Consider the following 17,346-nt stretch of genomic DNA (forward strand, 5'->3'; position numbering starts at 1 on the left):
CCAGCCTCCTGGACAGCCATACCTGCACCAGGTGCGTTGAGCTGCAGCTCCTGAGGGACCGAGTTAGGGAACTGGAGATGCAGCTCGATGACCTTTGCCTCATCAGGGAGAGTGAGGAGGTGATAGAGAGCAGTTACAGGCAGGTGGACACACCGGGGCCACGGGAGACAGACAAATGGGTCACAGTGAGGAGGGGGAAGGGGAAGAGTCAGGTATTAGAGAGTACCCCTGTGGCTGTACCCCTTGACAATAAGTACTCCTGTTTGAGTACTGTTGGGGGGGACAGCCTACCTGGCACAGAGTCTGGCCCTGTGGCTCAGAAGGGTAGGGAGAGGAAGAGGAAGGCAGTAGTGATAGGGGACTCTATAGTTAGGGTGTCAGACAGGCGATTCTGTGGACGCAGGAAAGAAACACGGATGGCAGTTTGCCTCCCAGGTGCCGGGTCCGGGATGTTTCTGATCGCGTCCACGATATCCTGAAGTGGGAAGGAGAACAGCCAGAGGTCGTGGTACATATTGGTACCAATGACATAGGCAGGAAAAGGGAGGAGGCCCTGAAAACAAACTACAGGGAGTTAAGAAGGAAGTTGAGAAGCAGGACCACAAAGGTAGTAATCTCGGGATTACTGCCTGTGCCACGCGACAGTGAATATAGGAATAGAGTGAGATGGAGGATAAACGTGTAGCTGAGGGATTGGAGCAGGGGGCAGGGGTTCAGATTTCTAGATCATTGGGACCTCTTTTGGGGCAGGAGTGACCTGTACAAAAAGGACAGGTTGCATTTGAATCCCAGGGGGACCAATATCCTGGTGGGGAGGTTTGCTAAGGCTACTGGGGAGAGTTTAAACTAGAATTGGTGGGGGGTGGGAACCAAACTGAAGAGACGGAGGAAGAGGTGGTTGACTCAGAAATACAGAAAGCTTGGAGACAGTGCAAGAGGGAGGATAGGCAGGTGACAGAGAAGGGACGCACTCAGACCGATGGTTTGAGATGTATCTATTTTAAAGCAAGGTGTATTATGAACAAAGCGGATGAGCTTAGAGCGTGGATCAGTACTCGGAGCTATGATGTTGTGGCCATTACAGAGACTTGGATGGCTCAGGGGCAGGAATGGTTACTTCGAGTGCCAGGCTTTAGATGTTTCAGAAAGGACAAGGAGGGAGGCAAAAGAGGTGGGAGCATGGCACTGTTGATCAGAGATACTGTCACGGCCACAGAAAAGGAGGAAAACATGCAGGGATTGTCTATGGAGTCTCTGTGGGTGGAAGTCAGAAACAAGAAGGGGTCAATAACTCCACTGGGTGTTTTTTTTATAGACCACCCAATAGTAACAGGGACATTGAGGAGCAGATAGGGAGACAGATCCTGGAAGGGTGTAATAATAACAGGGTTGTAGTGGTGGGAGATTTTAATTTCTCAAATATCGATTGACATGTCCCTGGAGTGAGGGGATTAGATGGGGTGGAATTTGTTAGGTGTGTTCAGGAAGGCTTCTTGACACAATAAGCAGATAAGCCTACAAGAGGAGAGGCCGTACTTGATCCGGTATTGGGAAATGAACCTGGTCAGGTGTCAGGTCTCTCAGTGGGAAAGCATTTTGGAGATAGTGATCACAACTCGATCTCCTTTACCACAGCATCGGAGAGGGGTAGGAACAGACAAGTTAGGAAAGCGTTTAATTGGAGTGAGGGGAAATATGAAGCTATCAGGCAGGAACTTGGAAGCATACATTGGAAACAGATGTTCTCAGGGAAACGTACAGAAAAAGTATGGCAAATGTTCAAAGGATATTTGCATGGAGTTCTGCATAGGTACGTTCCATTGAGACAGGGAAAGGATGGTAGGGTACAGGAACTGTGGTGTACAAAGGCTGTAATAAATCTAGTCAAGAAGAAGAGTTTACGAAAGGTTCAAAAAACTAGGTAAAGAAAGAGATCTAAAAGATTATAAGACTAGCAGGAAGGAGCTTAAGAATGCAATTAGGAGAGCCAGAAGGGGCCATGAGAAGGCCTTGGCAGACAGGATTAAGGAAAACCCCATGGCATTCTACAAGTGTGCGAACAGCAAGAGGATAAGATGTAAGAGAATAGGACCAATCAAGTGTGACAGTGGAAAAGTATGTATAGAACCGGAGGAGATAGCAGAGATACTTAATGAATACCTTACTTCAGTATTCACTACAGAAAAGGATCTTGGCGATTGTAGGGATGACTAACAGCGGACCGAAAAGCTTGAGCATGTAAATATTAAGAAAGAGGATACACAGGAGCTTTTCGAAAGCATCAAGTTGGATAAGTCATGGGGAGCGGACAAGATATATCCTAGGCTACTGTGGGAGGCGAGGGAGGAGATTGCTGAGCCTCTGGCGATGATCTTTGCATCATCACTGGGGATGGGAAAAGATCCAGAGGATTGGAGGGTTGCAGATTTTGTTCCATTATTTAAGAAAGAGAGTAGAGATAGCCCAGGAAATTATAGACCAGTGAGTCTTACTTCAGTGGTTGCTAAGTTGATGGAGAAGATCCTAAAAGGCAGGATTTATGAACATAGGACACTCTAGGCTGCTGTGCAGGTTGACTCTGTGGTTAAGAAAGCATACGGTGCATTGGCCTTCATCAATTGTGGGACTGAGTTTAGGAGCAGAGAGGTAATGTTGAGACTATATAGGACCCTGGTCAGACCCCACTTGGAGTACTGTGCTCAGTTCTGGTCACCTCACTACAGAAGGATGTGGAAACCATAGAAAGGGTGCAGAGGAGATTTACAAGGATGTTGCCTGGAATGGGGAGCATGTCTTATGAGAACAGGTTGAGTGAACTTGGCCTTTTCTCCTTGGAGCGACAGAGGATGTGAGATGACCTGATAGAGGTGTATGAGATGATGAGAGGCATTGATCGTGTGGATAGTCAGAGGCTTTTTCCCAGGGCTGAAATGGCTAGCACGAGAGGACACAGTTTTAAGGTGCTTGGGAGTAGGTACAGAGGAGATATCAGGAGTAAGTTTTCAGCAGTAAATCGCAGATTGGTGATTGCGTGGAATGGGCTGCCAGCAATGGTGGTGGAGTCGGATACGATAGGGTCTTTTAAGAGACTCCTGGACAGGTATATGGAGCTCAGAAAAATAGAGGGCTATGGGTAACCCTAGGTAATTTCTCTGGTAAGGACATGTTCGGCACAGCTTTGTGGGCCGAAGGGCCTGTAGTGTGCTGTGGGTTTTCTATGTTCTGTGTTTCTATAACTAAAAGATGACATTATCACACCACACCATCTGGAAATCTGCTTGCAGCATATTTTGACCCTTGTTTTAAGAAGTTCAGAAGTGAGATTGTGCATTTCAGTATACCACAAGGAGCAGATTTAGGCCATTCAGCCCATTGTGTCAATTGCACCATACGATTGATTTTCCTTTTCAACTCCATTCTCCTGCTTTTTCCCCCATAACTTTTGACACCCTGACTATTACAGGGATGTTTGCAAGGTTTTGACAAAGTATCAAACAAAATGTGTTTCCACTTCTAGGTTTATGAGAATGATTCTGGGAACGAAAGGGTTAATGCAAGAGCAGTGTTTCAGTCTCTGGGTTTGTAGTTCAGAAGAATGAGGAGGGATCTCATGGAAACCTGGTGAATATTGAATGGCTCAGATAGAGTGGATGTGAAGATGATGTTTTCAATAGTGGAAGAGTCTAGGACCAGTGGGCAAAGCCTCAGAATAGAAGAATGTCCATTTAAAACAGAGATGAGGAGGATTTCTTTAGCCAGAGGGTAGTGAATCTGTAGAATTCATGGCCACAGACAGATTTGGAGGCCAAGTCATTGATGTATTTTAAGCACTTTTGGCCCTGGCACACTTTGGGATGTTCTGAAAGGTGCTCTAGTTTTTCCTTTAATTCTTCAAGTGTTTGTCCAAAGAGGCTGCACTTTAATTTGAAGAGTGATGGATCCTCCCTGCAAAAGGAACACTTTTTGCCAGAGGAATGTTAGGAAGCACAGAACTGATCAGGAATGGGAAATCATGGGTGCTTCATATTGGGTGAGCAGATGAGGTTTATTTACTCACTAATGGAGGGAGCAAGATGGACATTGTGTAGGCAGAAGGGATTAGCTAGGTGTTTCATTAATTCTGCACAACTTTGTGGAATGAAAAGGTCCATAAGACCACAGTACCTTCTCCCCATTTAGATAATAGTCTGCACTATTGTTCCTTTTACCAAAATGCAATATCATACATTTCCCAACTCTGTATTCCATCTACCACCTTTTTTTTGCCCATTCTTCAAATTTGTCTAAGTCCTGCTGCAATCGCATTGCTTCCTCAGCACTACCTACCCCTCCACCAATCTTTGTATCACTTGCAAACTTTGCAACAAAGCCATCAATTCCATTATCTAAATAACTGACAAACAATGTGAAAAGTAGTGGTCCAAATATCGACCTCTGAAGAACACCACTAGTCATGGGCAACCAGTACAGGCCCCTTTTCGTCCCACTCGCTGCCTCCTGCCTGTCAGCCAGTCCTCTATCCATGACAGTACATTTCCCGTAACACCATTGGGTTTTATCTTGTTAAGCAGCCTCGTATGTGGCACCTATCAAATGCCTTTTGAAAATCCAAGTAAATGACATCCACTGCCTCTCCTTTTTACAGGTCTGTTCCTGTGTTGGGAAATGTATGATAATGCATTTTGGTAAAAGAAACAATAGTGCGGACTATTATCTAAATGGGGAGAAAATTCTAACATCAGAGGTACAGAGGGACTTAGGAAACCTTGTACAAGGCTCCCAGAAGGTTAATTTACAGGTTGAGTCTGTGGTACTGGCAGCAAATGCAATGTTGCCATTTATTTCAAGGGGAATAGAATATAAAAGCAAGGAGATAATGCTGAGGCTTTATAAGACACTAGTCAGGCCATACTTGGGAGTATTGACAACAGTTCTGCGCCCCAATCTCAGAAAGGATGTGTTATCACTGGAGACAGTCCTGAGGAGATTCACGAAGATTATTCCGGGAATGAAGAGGTTAACACGAGAAGTGTCTGGCAGCTTTGGGCCTGTACTCACTGGAATTTAGAATAATGCAGGGGGGGGGGGGATCTCATTGAAACATACCGAATGTTGAAAGGACTAGATAGGGTGGATATGGAGAAGATGATTCCTATGGTGGGGGTATCCAGAACTAGAGGGCACAGCCTCAAAATTGAGGGGTGACCCTTTAGAACAGAGATAAGGAGGAATTATGTTAGCCAGAGAGTAGTGAATCTGTGGAATGCTCTGCCACAGACTGCGGTGGAGGCCAAGTCCGTGGGTATACTTAAAGTGCAAGTTGATCGGTCAGGGCATCAATCGAAAGAAAGCAGGTGTATGGGGTTGAGTGGGATCTGGGATCAGCCATGATGGAATGGCAGAACAGACTCGATGGGCTGAATGGTCTAATTCTGCTCCTAGTCTTAAGGTCTTACGTGTGTACTGCTCTATGACCCATAACCAAGAGAGCACAAAAAGATAATTTAAAAAGTAAAATATAAAAGCAGTATAGTGTTCAGATCAGGTTGCTGCATTATGGGAAAGATGTAGGAGTTTTAAAGAGGGTGCAGAGGAGATTTACCAGAATGCTGCCTGGATTAGAGAGCATGTCTTATAACCCTTGTCCTTTCCGTCCAGGTTGTCAGCTGGAAGGTCAATTGGAGAGGATAGGTTGAGCGAGTGAGGGCTTTTCACATTGGAGTGAAGGAGGATGTGAGGTGACTTGACAGAAGAGTAGAAGTTGTTTAGAGGCATAGATCAAATGGGTAGCCAGAGACTTTTTCCCAGGGCAGACATGGCTAATAAGAGAGGGCATAATTTTAAGATGATTGGAGGAAAGAGAGAACGTCACAGGCAGGTTTTCTTTTAATTACACAGAGTGTTGGGTGTGTAGAATGCTCTGCCAGAAGTGCTGGTAGAGGCAAATACATTAGGATACATTTAAGAGACTCTTAGGTAAGCACATGAATGAAAGAAAAATGGAGAGCTATATAGGAGGGAAGAGTTAGATTGATCTTAGAGTAGGTTAAAATATCGGTACAACATCAGGGGCCAAAAGGCCTGTATCATAATGTTTTATGTCCTAAAATGCTGTGAATCCCAAACATCTGAAATAGAAAAAAAGAATGTGATAGAAAAGCCAAGGCAAAGCAGCTGAGAGTGCCTCACTTCCTTTGCAGCGAGTCTCCCAGAATTGTCATGAACCAACAGCAGGAGAATTACGTACCAAGTGCCACTGGAATGGGTACTTTGGGTCACTGAAGTGCAGGCTCCGCTTGGAACGTTTCAGCAGCTTTTGCTCAGAATGCCACCTCACACTGTCATGTTGGGCAAGCAAGGCATCAATGGATTTCCTGATCCTCTCAGTCTCCTCCTCCAGGTCACCGTGGTTACGTTGATGTGATGGGAGAGCAAAAAGGTAGTGGCCAGCCAGTTCCCCAATCTGCCCCCTGTTCTCAAGGCCCGTAAACTCTGCAAGCTCGTCTGCAAGCTGATCGAGTGACAGCGCCTCACTTCTACCAGAATCATTTCCAAGTGTTAAGTGCACTGCCCAGGTCAAAGTTCCCCGCTCTGTGTCTAATCTCATATTTCCTTCCTTGTCCGTTCCATCCAGGTTGTCAGCTGGAGGCTCAAATGCAGAAGTCCCGATGTTCACAGCACTGGTGAGTCCATTCTGTGCAACCACTGGCAACCAGGTGGTGACAAGTGAAAAGCTCAAGAAGGTTGGCCACAGGATCTCCATCATGACTCTCCATGATGAGACCTTCCACATCAGATGCTGCATCAGATCTGGTCACTGCAAGGAAGAGCAAATAAAACAAAGACCTCATACAAGACCATTACTTTCCACAAAGAGTACACAGCATATTGGTACTGGAATAATAAGGGACCAGCACATCTTAATGTGCGACAAGGATGCATCACAACTTGGTACAGCAATTGCTCTGCCCAAGACCGCAAGAAACTACAGTGTGTTGTGAGCGCAGCCCAGTCCATCACTCAAACCAGCCTCTCCTCCACCAACTATGTCTACACCTCAGAAAGCATCCAAGATAATCAAAGGTCGTTCCCACCCTGGTTATTCTCTCTACAGCAGGTGTTTCTTTTTAAAATGCCACAGACCCATACCATTAAGCAATGGATCTGTAGACCCCAGGTTGGGATCCCTTGGTCTAGAGTGCTTGAATGGACAGTTAAAATAGTCAACTTGGATTTTAGAGATGGAGGGTGGTCAATTAGTTTTATTTGGCATCATGTTTGGCACAGACGTCATGAGTCAAAGGTATTGGTTTGTACTCTACTGTGCTAGAATATGAAACAGTACAGGCCCTTCAGCACACTATGTTGTGCTGACCTTTTAATCTACTCCAAGCTCAATCTAACCCTTCCCACCTGCTCAGCCCTCCAATGTTCTATCCATGTGCCTATTTTAAATAGTCTCTTAGATGTCCCTACTGTATCTACCTCTACCACTACTCCTGACAGTACATTCCAGACACTTGCAAAAAAAACCTACCTCTGGCATCCCCCTTCAATCACCTCATATTAGCCACTTCCACCTAGGAAAAAGTCTCTGGCTTTGCCCCTTAACATCTTGTACACCTCTATCAAGTCACCTCTTATCCTCCTTTGCTCCAAAGAGAAAAGCCCTAGCTCGCTCAACTTTTCATGTTCTCTGTTTTAAAATCGTAAAGCTCATTGTCTAGAGTTGGGTGGATCAATTTGTTTACTTTGACACAATGTTCAGTAGAGCCATACCATTTTTAATGGAACATTCAAAAGAGTGTGCCATACCAAAACCTTAGACTCAGTCTCCCTCACACCCCATTTGTTGAATGTGAGTAAACAAAGCAAGGTCAAAGGAACCAAAACCTCACCAGCTGAAAAAAGAAGGGCAAGTGAGGGAGCAGCTGATGGAGGAGGCATGAATTACAAACTTTCAAAGTTCAAAGCTCAAAGTAAAATTATCAGAGTACATACATGTCACCACATACAACCCTGAGATTCTTTTCTCCTGTGGGCATATCAGCAAATCTATAGAACAATAACTGTAAACAGGATCAATGAACAACAAAATGTGCAAATGCAAATATACATCTATAGTAATTTCTGGATTGCTGCCTGTGCCACCTGCCAGTGAGGGTAGAAACAGGATGATTTTGCAGATAAATGTGTGGCTGAGAAGCTGGTGCAAGGAACAGGACTTCAGATTCTTGGATCACTGGGATCTCGTCTGGGGGAGGCATGACCTGTACAAAAGGGACTGGTTGCACCTGAACCCAAGGGGGGCCAATATTGTTGCGGGCAGGTTTGTTAGAGCTGTTGAGGAGAGTTTAAACTAATTTGGCAGGGGGATGGGAACTGGAGTGATGGGACACAATAGGATGGATGGTAAAAAAGCAAAGATAATGTGCAGTCAGATTGTCAGGAAGGGCAGGCAGGTGATAGGTCAAAATTGCAGCCAGCAGGGTGAGTATCAGTGCATTAGGGATGCAGAATCAAAAAGGATAGCAAATATGGTACTCAAAGTGTTATATCCCAATGCACGGAGTATAAGAAATAAGGTGGATGATATAATTGCACTTTTACAGATTGTTGGGTATGATGTTGTGGCCATCATTGAATCATGGCTGAAGGATGGTCGTAGTTGGGAGCTGAATGTCCAAGGTTGTATTGGAGGGATAGGAAGGTAGGCAGAGGGGATAGTATGGGTCTACTGATAAAGAATGGCATCAAATCAGTGGAAAGATGTGACATAGGATCAGAAGATGTTGAATCCTTGTGGGTTGAGTTAAGAAACTGCAAGGGTAAAAGGATGTTGATGGCAGTTATATACAGGCCTCCCAACATTGGCTAGCAGGTGGACCACAGGTTACAGCAGGAAATAGAAAGGGCGAGTCAAAAGGGCAATGTTATGGTAGTCATTGGAGATTTTAACATGCAGGTCAATTGGGAAAATCAGGTTGGTAATGGATCTCAAGAGAGTGAATTTGTTGAATGCCTATGATATAGCTTTTTAGACCACCTTGTTGTTGAGCCTACTAGGGGATCAGCTGTACTGGATTGGGTGTTACGTATTGAACCGGAGGTAATTAGGGAGCTTAAGGTAAAGGAACCCTTAGGAGGCAGTAATCACAATATGATTGAGTTCAACTTGAAATTTGATAGGAAGAAAGTAAAGTCTGATGTAGCAGTATTTCAGTGGAGTACGAAAGAGGATTTGGCCAAAGTAAATTGGAAGGAGATGCTGGCAGGGATGACAACAACCTACAATGGTGTGAGTTTCTGGGAAAATGAGGAAGGTGCAGGATAGATGTGTTCCAAAAAACAAAGAAACATTGAAATGGCAAAATAATACAACCGTGGCTGACAAGGGAATTCGTAGCTAATGTAAAAGCAAAGAGAGGGCATACAAAACAAAAGTTAGCAGGAAGATAGAGGATTGGGAAGATTTTTTTTTAATTTTTTTTATTAGTTTTTCAAAAAATTTTACAAAATTAAAAACCCCAAATCCCAATGAGGAGCATTGGAAGGTTTTAAAAGACCTACAGAGAGCAACGAAAAGAATCATTATAAGGGAAAAGATGAAATATGAAAGCAAGCTAGCAATTAATATCAAAGTGGATAGTAAAAGCTTTTTCAAGTATGTAAAAAAAAATAGATGAGAGTGGATATAGGATCATTAGAAAATGAGGTTGGAGAAATAATAACGGGACAAGGAGATGGCAGATGAACTAAATGAGTATTTTACATCAGCCTTCACTGTGGAAGATACCAGAAGTGTGCCAGGTATTGAAGGGTGTGAGGGTAGAGAATTGAGTGCAGTTACTATTACAAGGGAGAAGGTGCACAAAAAGCTGAAAAACTTAAAGGTACATAAGTCACCCAGACCAGATGAACTGCAGCCTAGGATTCTGAAAGAGGCAGCGTTAGAGATTATGAAGGCATTAGAAATGATCTTTCAAAAATCATTGGACTCTGGCATGGTGCCAGAGGACCGGAAAATTGCAAATGTCACTCCACTCCTTAAGAAAGGAGGACGGCAGAGAAAGGAAATTATAGACCAGTTAGCCTGACCTCAGTAGTTGGAAAGATGTTAGAGTCAATTGTCAAGGATAAGGTTATGGAGTACTTGGTGACACAGGACAAGATAGTACAAAGTCAGCATGGTTTCCTTCAGGGAAAATCTTGCCTGACGAACCTGTTGGAATTCTTTGAGGAGATTACACGTAGGATAGATAAAGGGGATGTAGCGGATGTTGTATATTTGGACTTTCAGAAGGTCTTTGACAAGGTGCCACACATGAGGCTGCTTACCAAGTTAAGTGCAAATGGCATAACAGGAAAGTTACTGGCACAGTTAAGAGTATTGACTGATTGGTATGAGGCAGCAAGTGGGAAAACATAGAAAACCTACAGCACAGTACAGGCCCTTCGACCCACAGTTGTGCCAAACATGTCCTTGCATTAGAAATTACTAGGCTTACTAGCCCTCTATTTTTCTAAGCTCCGTGTACCTATCCAGAAGTCTCTTAAAAAACCCTATTGTATCCGCAAATAAAAGGATCCTTTTCTGGGTGGCTATCCGTGACCAGTGGTGTTTCGCAGGGGTCGATGTTGGGACCATTTCCTTTTATGCTGTATATAAATGATTTAGATGATGGAATAGACGGATTTCTGGCCAAGTTTGCAGATGAAACGAAGATTGGTGGAGGGGCAGATAGTGCTGAGGAAACAGGAAGGATGCAGAAGGACTTAAGACAGATTAGGAGAATGGGCAAGGAAGTGGCAAATGAAATACAATGTTGAAAAATTCATGGTCATGCACATTGGTAGCAGAAATAAATGTGCGGACTATTTTCTAAACGGGGAGAAAATTCAAAAATCTGAGATGCAAAGGGACTTGGGAGTCCTTGTGCAGAACACCCTAGAGGTTAACTCACAAGTAGAGTCGGTGGTGAGGAAGGCAAATGCAATGTTAGCATTCTTTTCAAGGGGCCTAGAATACAAGAGCAGGGATGTGATGTGATGCTGAGGCTTTATAAGCCACTGGTGAGGCCTCACCTTGAGTACTGTGAACAGTTGTGGTCTCCTCATTTAAGAAAAGATGTGTTGGGATTGGAAAGGGTTCAGAGGAGGTTCACAAGGATGATTTCAGGAATGAAAAGGTTATCAAACGAGGGACATTTGATGACTCTAGGCCTGTACTCGCTGGAATTTAGAAGGAACAGGGGTGATATCACTGAAACTTTTTGAATGTTGAAAGGCCTAGACAGAGTAAATGTGGAAAGGATGTTTCCCATGGTGGGGGAGTCTAGGACAAGAAGGCACAGCCTCAGGATTGAGGGGTATCCATTTAAGGCAGAGATGCAGAGAAATTTCTTTAGCCAGAGGGTGTTGAATTTGTGGAATTTATTACCACAGACAGCTGTGGAGGTCAGGTCGTTGGGTGTATTTAAGGCAGAGATTTATAGGTTCTTGATTGGCCACGGTATTAAAGGTTATGGGGAGAAGACCGGGGAGTGGGGAAAAAGGATCAGCCATGATTGAATGGTGGAGCAGACTTGATGGACCAAATGGCCTAAATCTGCTCCTACGTATTATGGTCTTTTAAATAAACAGGAATAACTAACAATAGCAAGAAATAACAGGATAAACACTCTTTAAAGTGAGACCATTGGTTGTGGGAACACCAGAAAAAAAATGAGTGTAGTTATACACACAAAATGCTGGAGGAACTCAGCAGGCCAGGCAGCATTTATGGAAAAGAGTACAGTCAACGTTTCAGGTCGAGACCCTTCAGCAGGACTGCAGAATAAAAGCTGAGGAATCAGAGTTAGAAGGGAGGGGAGGAAGAAACGGAAGGTGATAGGTGAAACTAGGAGGGGTGGAGGGAGGAAGTAAAGAGCTGATAAGTTGATTGGTGAAAGAGATACAGGGTCGGAGAAGGGGAAGTCTGATAGAAGAGGACAGAAGGCCATGGTAGAAAGAAAAAAGGGGGGGGGGAGAGCACCAGAGGGAGGCAATGGACAGGCAAGGAGATAAGGTGAGAGAGGAAAGAGGAAAAAGGAAAAGGGGAGTACAGAAGTGGGGGGGAGGTTGGTGGCATTACTGGAAGTTCGAGAATCAATGTTCATGCCATCCGGTTGGAGGCTACCCATACAGAATACAAGGTGTTGCTCCTTCAACCCAAGTGTGACAGGAACAACACCTTATATTCTGGTCTGGGTAGTCCCCAATCGGATGGCATGAACATCGCTTTCTTGAATTTCCAGTAACGTACCCCTTCACCATTCTCCATCAGCTTTTTTCCGTAGATGCTGCCTGGCCTGCTGAGTTCCTCCAGCATTTTGTGTGTGTTGATTGGATTTCCAGCATCTTGCAGATTTTATCTTGTTTATGAGTGTAGATATCCCCTTTTGTTCAAGAGCCAATGGTTGAGAGCAGTAACTGTTCTTAAACCTGGTGGTGCAAGTCATGAGGCACCTGTACCTTCTACCTGATGGCAGCAGAGAGAAGAGAGCATGGCCTGGGGGCATTTCATGTAGATGTGCTCAATGGTTGGGAGGGTTTTACCTGTGATGTACTGGGTTGAATCCACTACCTTTTGTAGGATTTTCCACTCAAAGGCATTGGTGTTCCCGTACCAGGCCGTAATGCAGCCAGTCAGCACACTTTCCACCTCACATCTATAGAGGTTTGCCAAGGTTTTCGATGACATGCCGAATCTCTGCAGACTCCTGAGGATGTAGAGGTGCTGCTGTGCTTTCTTCACGATAATATTTATATGATGGGTCCAGGACAAGTCCCCTGAGATAGTGACACCCAGGAATTTAAAGTTACTGACCCTCCACCTCTGATCCTCTGATTATTGGCTCATGGACCCCTGGTTTCCCTCTCCTGAAGTCCACAATCAGTTCCTTGGTCTTATAGACATTGAGTGAGAGGTTGTTGTTACACCACCCAACCAAATTTTCAGTCTCCCTCATGTACGTTGATTCATCCCCATCTTGGATACAACCCACAACAGTGGTGTGTGTTGTCAGCAAACTTGTATATGGTGTTGGAGCTGTACTTAGCCACACAGTCCTAGGTGTAAAGCAAGTGGAGCAGGGGGGCTAAGTACAGATCCCTGTGGTGCTCCTGTGCTGATGGAGGTTGTGGAGGAGATGTTTTTGCCAATCTGAATTGATTGGGGTCTACAAGTGAGGAAATCCAGGATCCAATTGCACCAAGGGGGCATTGAGGCCCAGGTCTTGGAGTTTACTGATTAGCTTTGAGGAGACAATGGTGTTAAGCGCTGCGCTGTAATTGACAAAGGGCATCCTGATGTATGCATCTTTGCTGTCCAGATGTTTCAGGGTTGTGTGAAGAGCCGAGATAGCATCTGTTGTTTCAGTAGGCGAAATGGAGTGGATCCAAATCACCATTCAGACAGGAGCTGATGCACTTCAACACCAGCCTTTCAAAACAGTTCATTACTGTGGATGTAAGTGCCACTGGGCAATAGTCATTGAGACTGGTTACCACGTTCTTCTTGGGCACCATAGAACATTACAGCACAGAAACAGGCCTTCTGGCCCTTCTTGGCTGTACCGAACCATTTTTCTGCCTAGTCCCACTGACCTGCACCTGGACCATATCCCTCCATACACCTCTCAACCACGTACCTGTCCAGGTTTTCCTTAAATGTTAAAAGTGAGCCCGCATTTACCACTTCATCTGACAGCTCATTCCACACTCCCACCACTCTCTGTGTGAAGAAGCCCCCACCCCATGTTCCCTTTAAACTTTTCCCCCTTCACCCTTAACCCATGTCCTCTGGTTTTTTCCTCCCCTAACCTCAGTGAAAAAAGCCAGCTTTTCTATCTATACACATCATAATTTTATATATCTCCATCAATCTCCCCTCATTCTTCTACGCTCCAGGGAATAAAGTCCTAACCTATTCAACCTTCCTCTGTAACTCAGTTTCTCAAGTCCCAGCAACATCCTTGTAAACCTTCTCTGCATTCATTCAACCTTATTAATATCCTTCCTGTAATTCGGAGACCAAAACTGCACACAATACTCCAAATTCGGCCTCACCAATGCCTTATACAACCTCACCATAACATTCCGACTCTTATACTTTGATTTGTAAAGGCCAATGTACCAAAAGCTCTCTTTACGACCCTATCTACCTGTGATGCTACTTTTAGGGAATTTTGCATCTGTATTCCCAGATCCCTCTGTTCTACTGCACTCCTCAGTGTCTTACCATTTACCTTGTATGTTCTACCTTGGTTTTTCCTTCCAAAGTGCAATACCTCACATTTGTCTGTATTAAACTCCATCTGCCATTTTTCAGCTCATTTTTCAAGCTGGTCCAAATCCCTCTGCAAGCTTTGAAAACCTTCCTCACTGTCCACCACACCTCCAATCTTTGTATCATCAGCAAATTTACCACATTATCATCCAGATCATTGATATAGATGACAAATAACAATGGACCCAGCACTGATCCCTGTGGCACACCACTAGTCACAGTCCTCCACTCAGAGAAGCAATCCTCCACTACCACTCTCTGGCTTCTCCCATTGAGCCAATGTCTAATCCAATTTACTACCTCTCCATGTATACCTAGTGACTGAATCTTCCTAACTAACCACTCATGCGGGACCTTGTCAAAGGTCTTACTGAAGTCCATGTAGACAACATCCACTGCCTTCCCTTTATCCACTTTCCTGGTAACCTCCTCGAAAAACTAATCGATTGGTTAAATATGACCTACCATGCACAAAGCCGTGTTGACTCTCCCTAATAAGTCCCTGTCTATTTAAATACTTGCAGATCCTATCTCTTAGTACTCCTTCCAATAATTTACCTACTATCAACGTCAAACTTACTGGCCTATAATTTCCCAGATTACTGTTGGAGCCTTTTTTAAACAACAGAATAACATGAGCTATCCTCCAATCCTCCGGCACCTCACCCATAGATACCAGTATGATTGAAGCCTGCTTGAAGGAGGTGGTTGCCACATCTGCCAGAGTGAGAGGATGAAGGTATCCATGAACACACCAGTCAGTTGAAAACAACATTAACAGACAAAAGTTAAATATTGCTGCATTAATAAAAATACTCAATTGAGCAGCATCTGTGGAAAGAGATAGAGTTAAAGAAGAAAGAGGGGAGATCTATAGTGGGGGAGAAGAGGGACGTCCATTTAGAATGGAGATGAGGAGGAATTTCTTCAGCCAGAGGGTGAAGAATTCATTGTCACAGGTGGTATGGAAGCCAAGTCTTTGGATGTATTTATAGCAGAGGTTGATAGATTCTGGACAAGTCATTGCATGAAAGGTTATGGGAAGGCAGCAGAGATTTGGGTTGAGAGGGAAATGGATCAGCCATGATCAAATGGTGGAGCAGACTCATGGGAAAAATGGCCTGGTTCTGCTCCAATGTCGAGGTTTAAAACAAGAGATTCTGCAGGTGCTGGAAATCCAGAGCAACACACACACACACACACAAGGTGCTGGAGGAACTCAGCAGATCAGGCAACATCTATGGAGAAGGGTAAACAGTCGACATTGCCGGCCAAGACCCTTCATCAGGACTCAGGTTAAGGAGTCCTAATGAAGGGTTGCGGGCCAAAATTTCAACTATTTATTCCCCTCCATCGATACTGCCTGACCTGATGATTTCCTCCAGCATTTCGTATGTTAACTTAATCCAAGTAGAGTTTTTGAACTGTTCAGTAAAACCACTTCCACGTGATAAATCGGTTGGGTGCAGAGCACCTCCTGCTAAATTGGTTGTGAGGAACACTTAAAATATTCATAGAATCCGAAAACTCACAATTCATGATATATCCATGTGAAACACCCGACGTGACAATCTCAATGTCCACCTCCAACTACTCCTGACCTTGCCAATACCGATGGGAATCAAAATAAACCATATAATCTGTATCCAGGCCAGTCGTATTACAGGTGGCAAACATCCTGTCTGAAAAATACTGGTGAACCAGATGGGATTTTAATGACAATCCAGTAAAATTCTTAATCACCATTTGCAATGCAGATTATCTTTCCAGATTTGTGGGGGTTGGGGGGTGCGGTCATTTAGTGGTTAGCACAACACTTTACAGTATAGACGACCACAGCCTGGAAATGTACCAGTATTAGGTGAATTGGTCATTATAAAATGTCCTGTGATTAGGCTCGGGTCAAATCAGTGGGTTGATGGTCGGTATGGCTTAAAGGGCCTGTTGTACGCTGTATGTCAATAAACCAAATTTTAAAAAAGTAATTAGTTAAATTAAAGTTTCCCAGCTGAGGACAGCTACTTTCCTACAATCACATTCTTGAACCGACCTGCAGAACTGTAACCCTACCTGAGTAGCAGAATACGACAGACCACTTCTTGTACTACCATGGACTTGTCTCAGACTGCGAACTTGTTTGCACTGTCATCACTTATTTATATTCTGTGTGTTTCTGAACATAGTCTGTGATGCTGCAAGTTTTTCCACTGTACCTGCACACAAAACAAACAACTCTACTCAGGTTCAAGAAACTCAAAAGTATGCAATGCAAAGTTTATATTTAAAGTTAACCAGTAACAGAGGGAGAAACTTCATTACAGAAGTCAATGACGGTGCACAGATTGCAAAAGTCTGCAAAAACACTCCTTTTTTGAACTCTTCTCCCTGACCTGTGAGAAGTTTTTTTGGTTTTTTTCCCCCTCTCTCTCCCTCTTCCCCCACCCCCAACAAAGATTGGGAGACCACTTCACCGAGCATCTATGCTCCATCTGCCAGAACAAGTGGGATCTTCCAATAGCCACCCATTTAAAAAACAAAGAGAGATATAGATATAGATAGGTTAAGTGAGTGGGCAAGGGTCTGGCAGATGGGAGTACAATGTTGGTAAATGCAAGGTCATCCACTTTGGAAGGATAAATGGAAGAGCAAATTATTAATTAAAAGATAAAAAATTTGCATCATGCTGCCATCTAAAAGGGACTTGGGAGTGCATGAATCACAAAAGGTGGGTTTGCAGGTGTAGCAGGCTATCAAAGGCAAATGGAACGTTGGTCTTCATGGCTAGAGGGACTGAATTTAAGAGCAGGGAGGTTATGCTGCAACTGTACGGGGTACTGGTGAGGCCACACCTGGAGAACTGTGTGCAGTTCTGGTCTCCTTACTTGAGGAAGAATACACTGGCTTTGGAGGTGGTGCAGAGGAGGTTCACCAGGTTAATTCCAGAGATGAGTGGGTTAGACTAAGAGGAGAGATTGAGTCTCCTGGGACTATACTCGACGGAATTCAGAAGAATGAGA

General features: G+C 44.2%; 1 protein-coding gene across 7 annotated transcripts in view; it reads right to left on the minus strand.

Annotated features, from left to right (window-relative positions):
* The window catches only part of LOC140716953 (proprotein convertase subtilisin/kexin type 7-like), a 287,410-nt gene that overhangs the window by 239,549 nt on the left and 30,515 nt on the right, over positions 1-17,346 (minus strand). For 3 of the 7 annotated variants that reach the window (XM_073030133.1, XM_073030132.1, XM_073030131.1), the window contains 2 exons: positions 16,400-16,542; positions 6,248-6,817 (listed from right to left, as the gene is read on the minus strand). The exons of 1 other annotated variant lie outside the window; for it this stretch is intronic. In XM_073030133.1, the coding sequence (XP_072886234.1) occupies positions 6,248-6,805 (558 nt within the window). In that variant the 5' untranslated portion in view covers positions 6,806-6,817; positions 16,400-16,542. The remainder of the gene's footprint in view (positions 1-6,247; positions 6,818-16,399; positions 16,543-17,346) is intronic. 3 more of the 7 variants (XM_073030136.1, XM_073030135.1, XM_073030134.1) reach the window with 1 other exon arrangement.

Source organism: Hemitrygon akajei, chromosome 26, assembly GCF_048418815.1.
Source record: "Hemitrygon akajei chromosome 26, sHemAka1.3, whole genome shotgun sequence".
NCBI lineage: Eukaryota > Metazoa > Chordata > Chondrichthyes > Myliobatiformes > Dasyatidae > Hemitrygon > Hemitrygon akajei.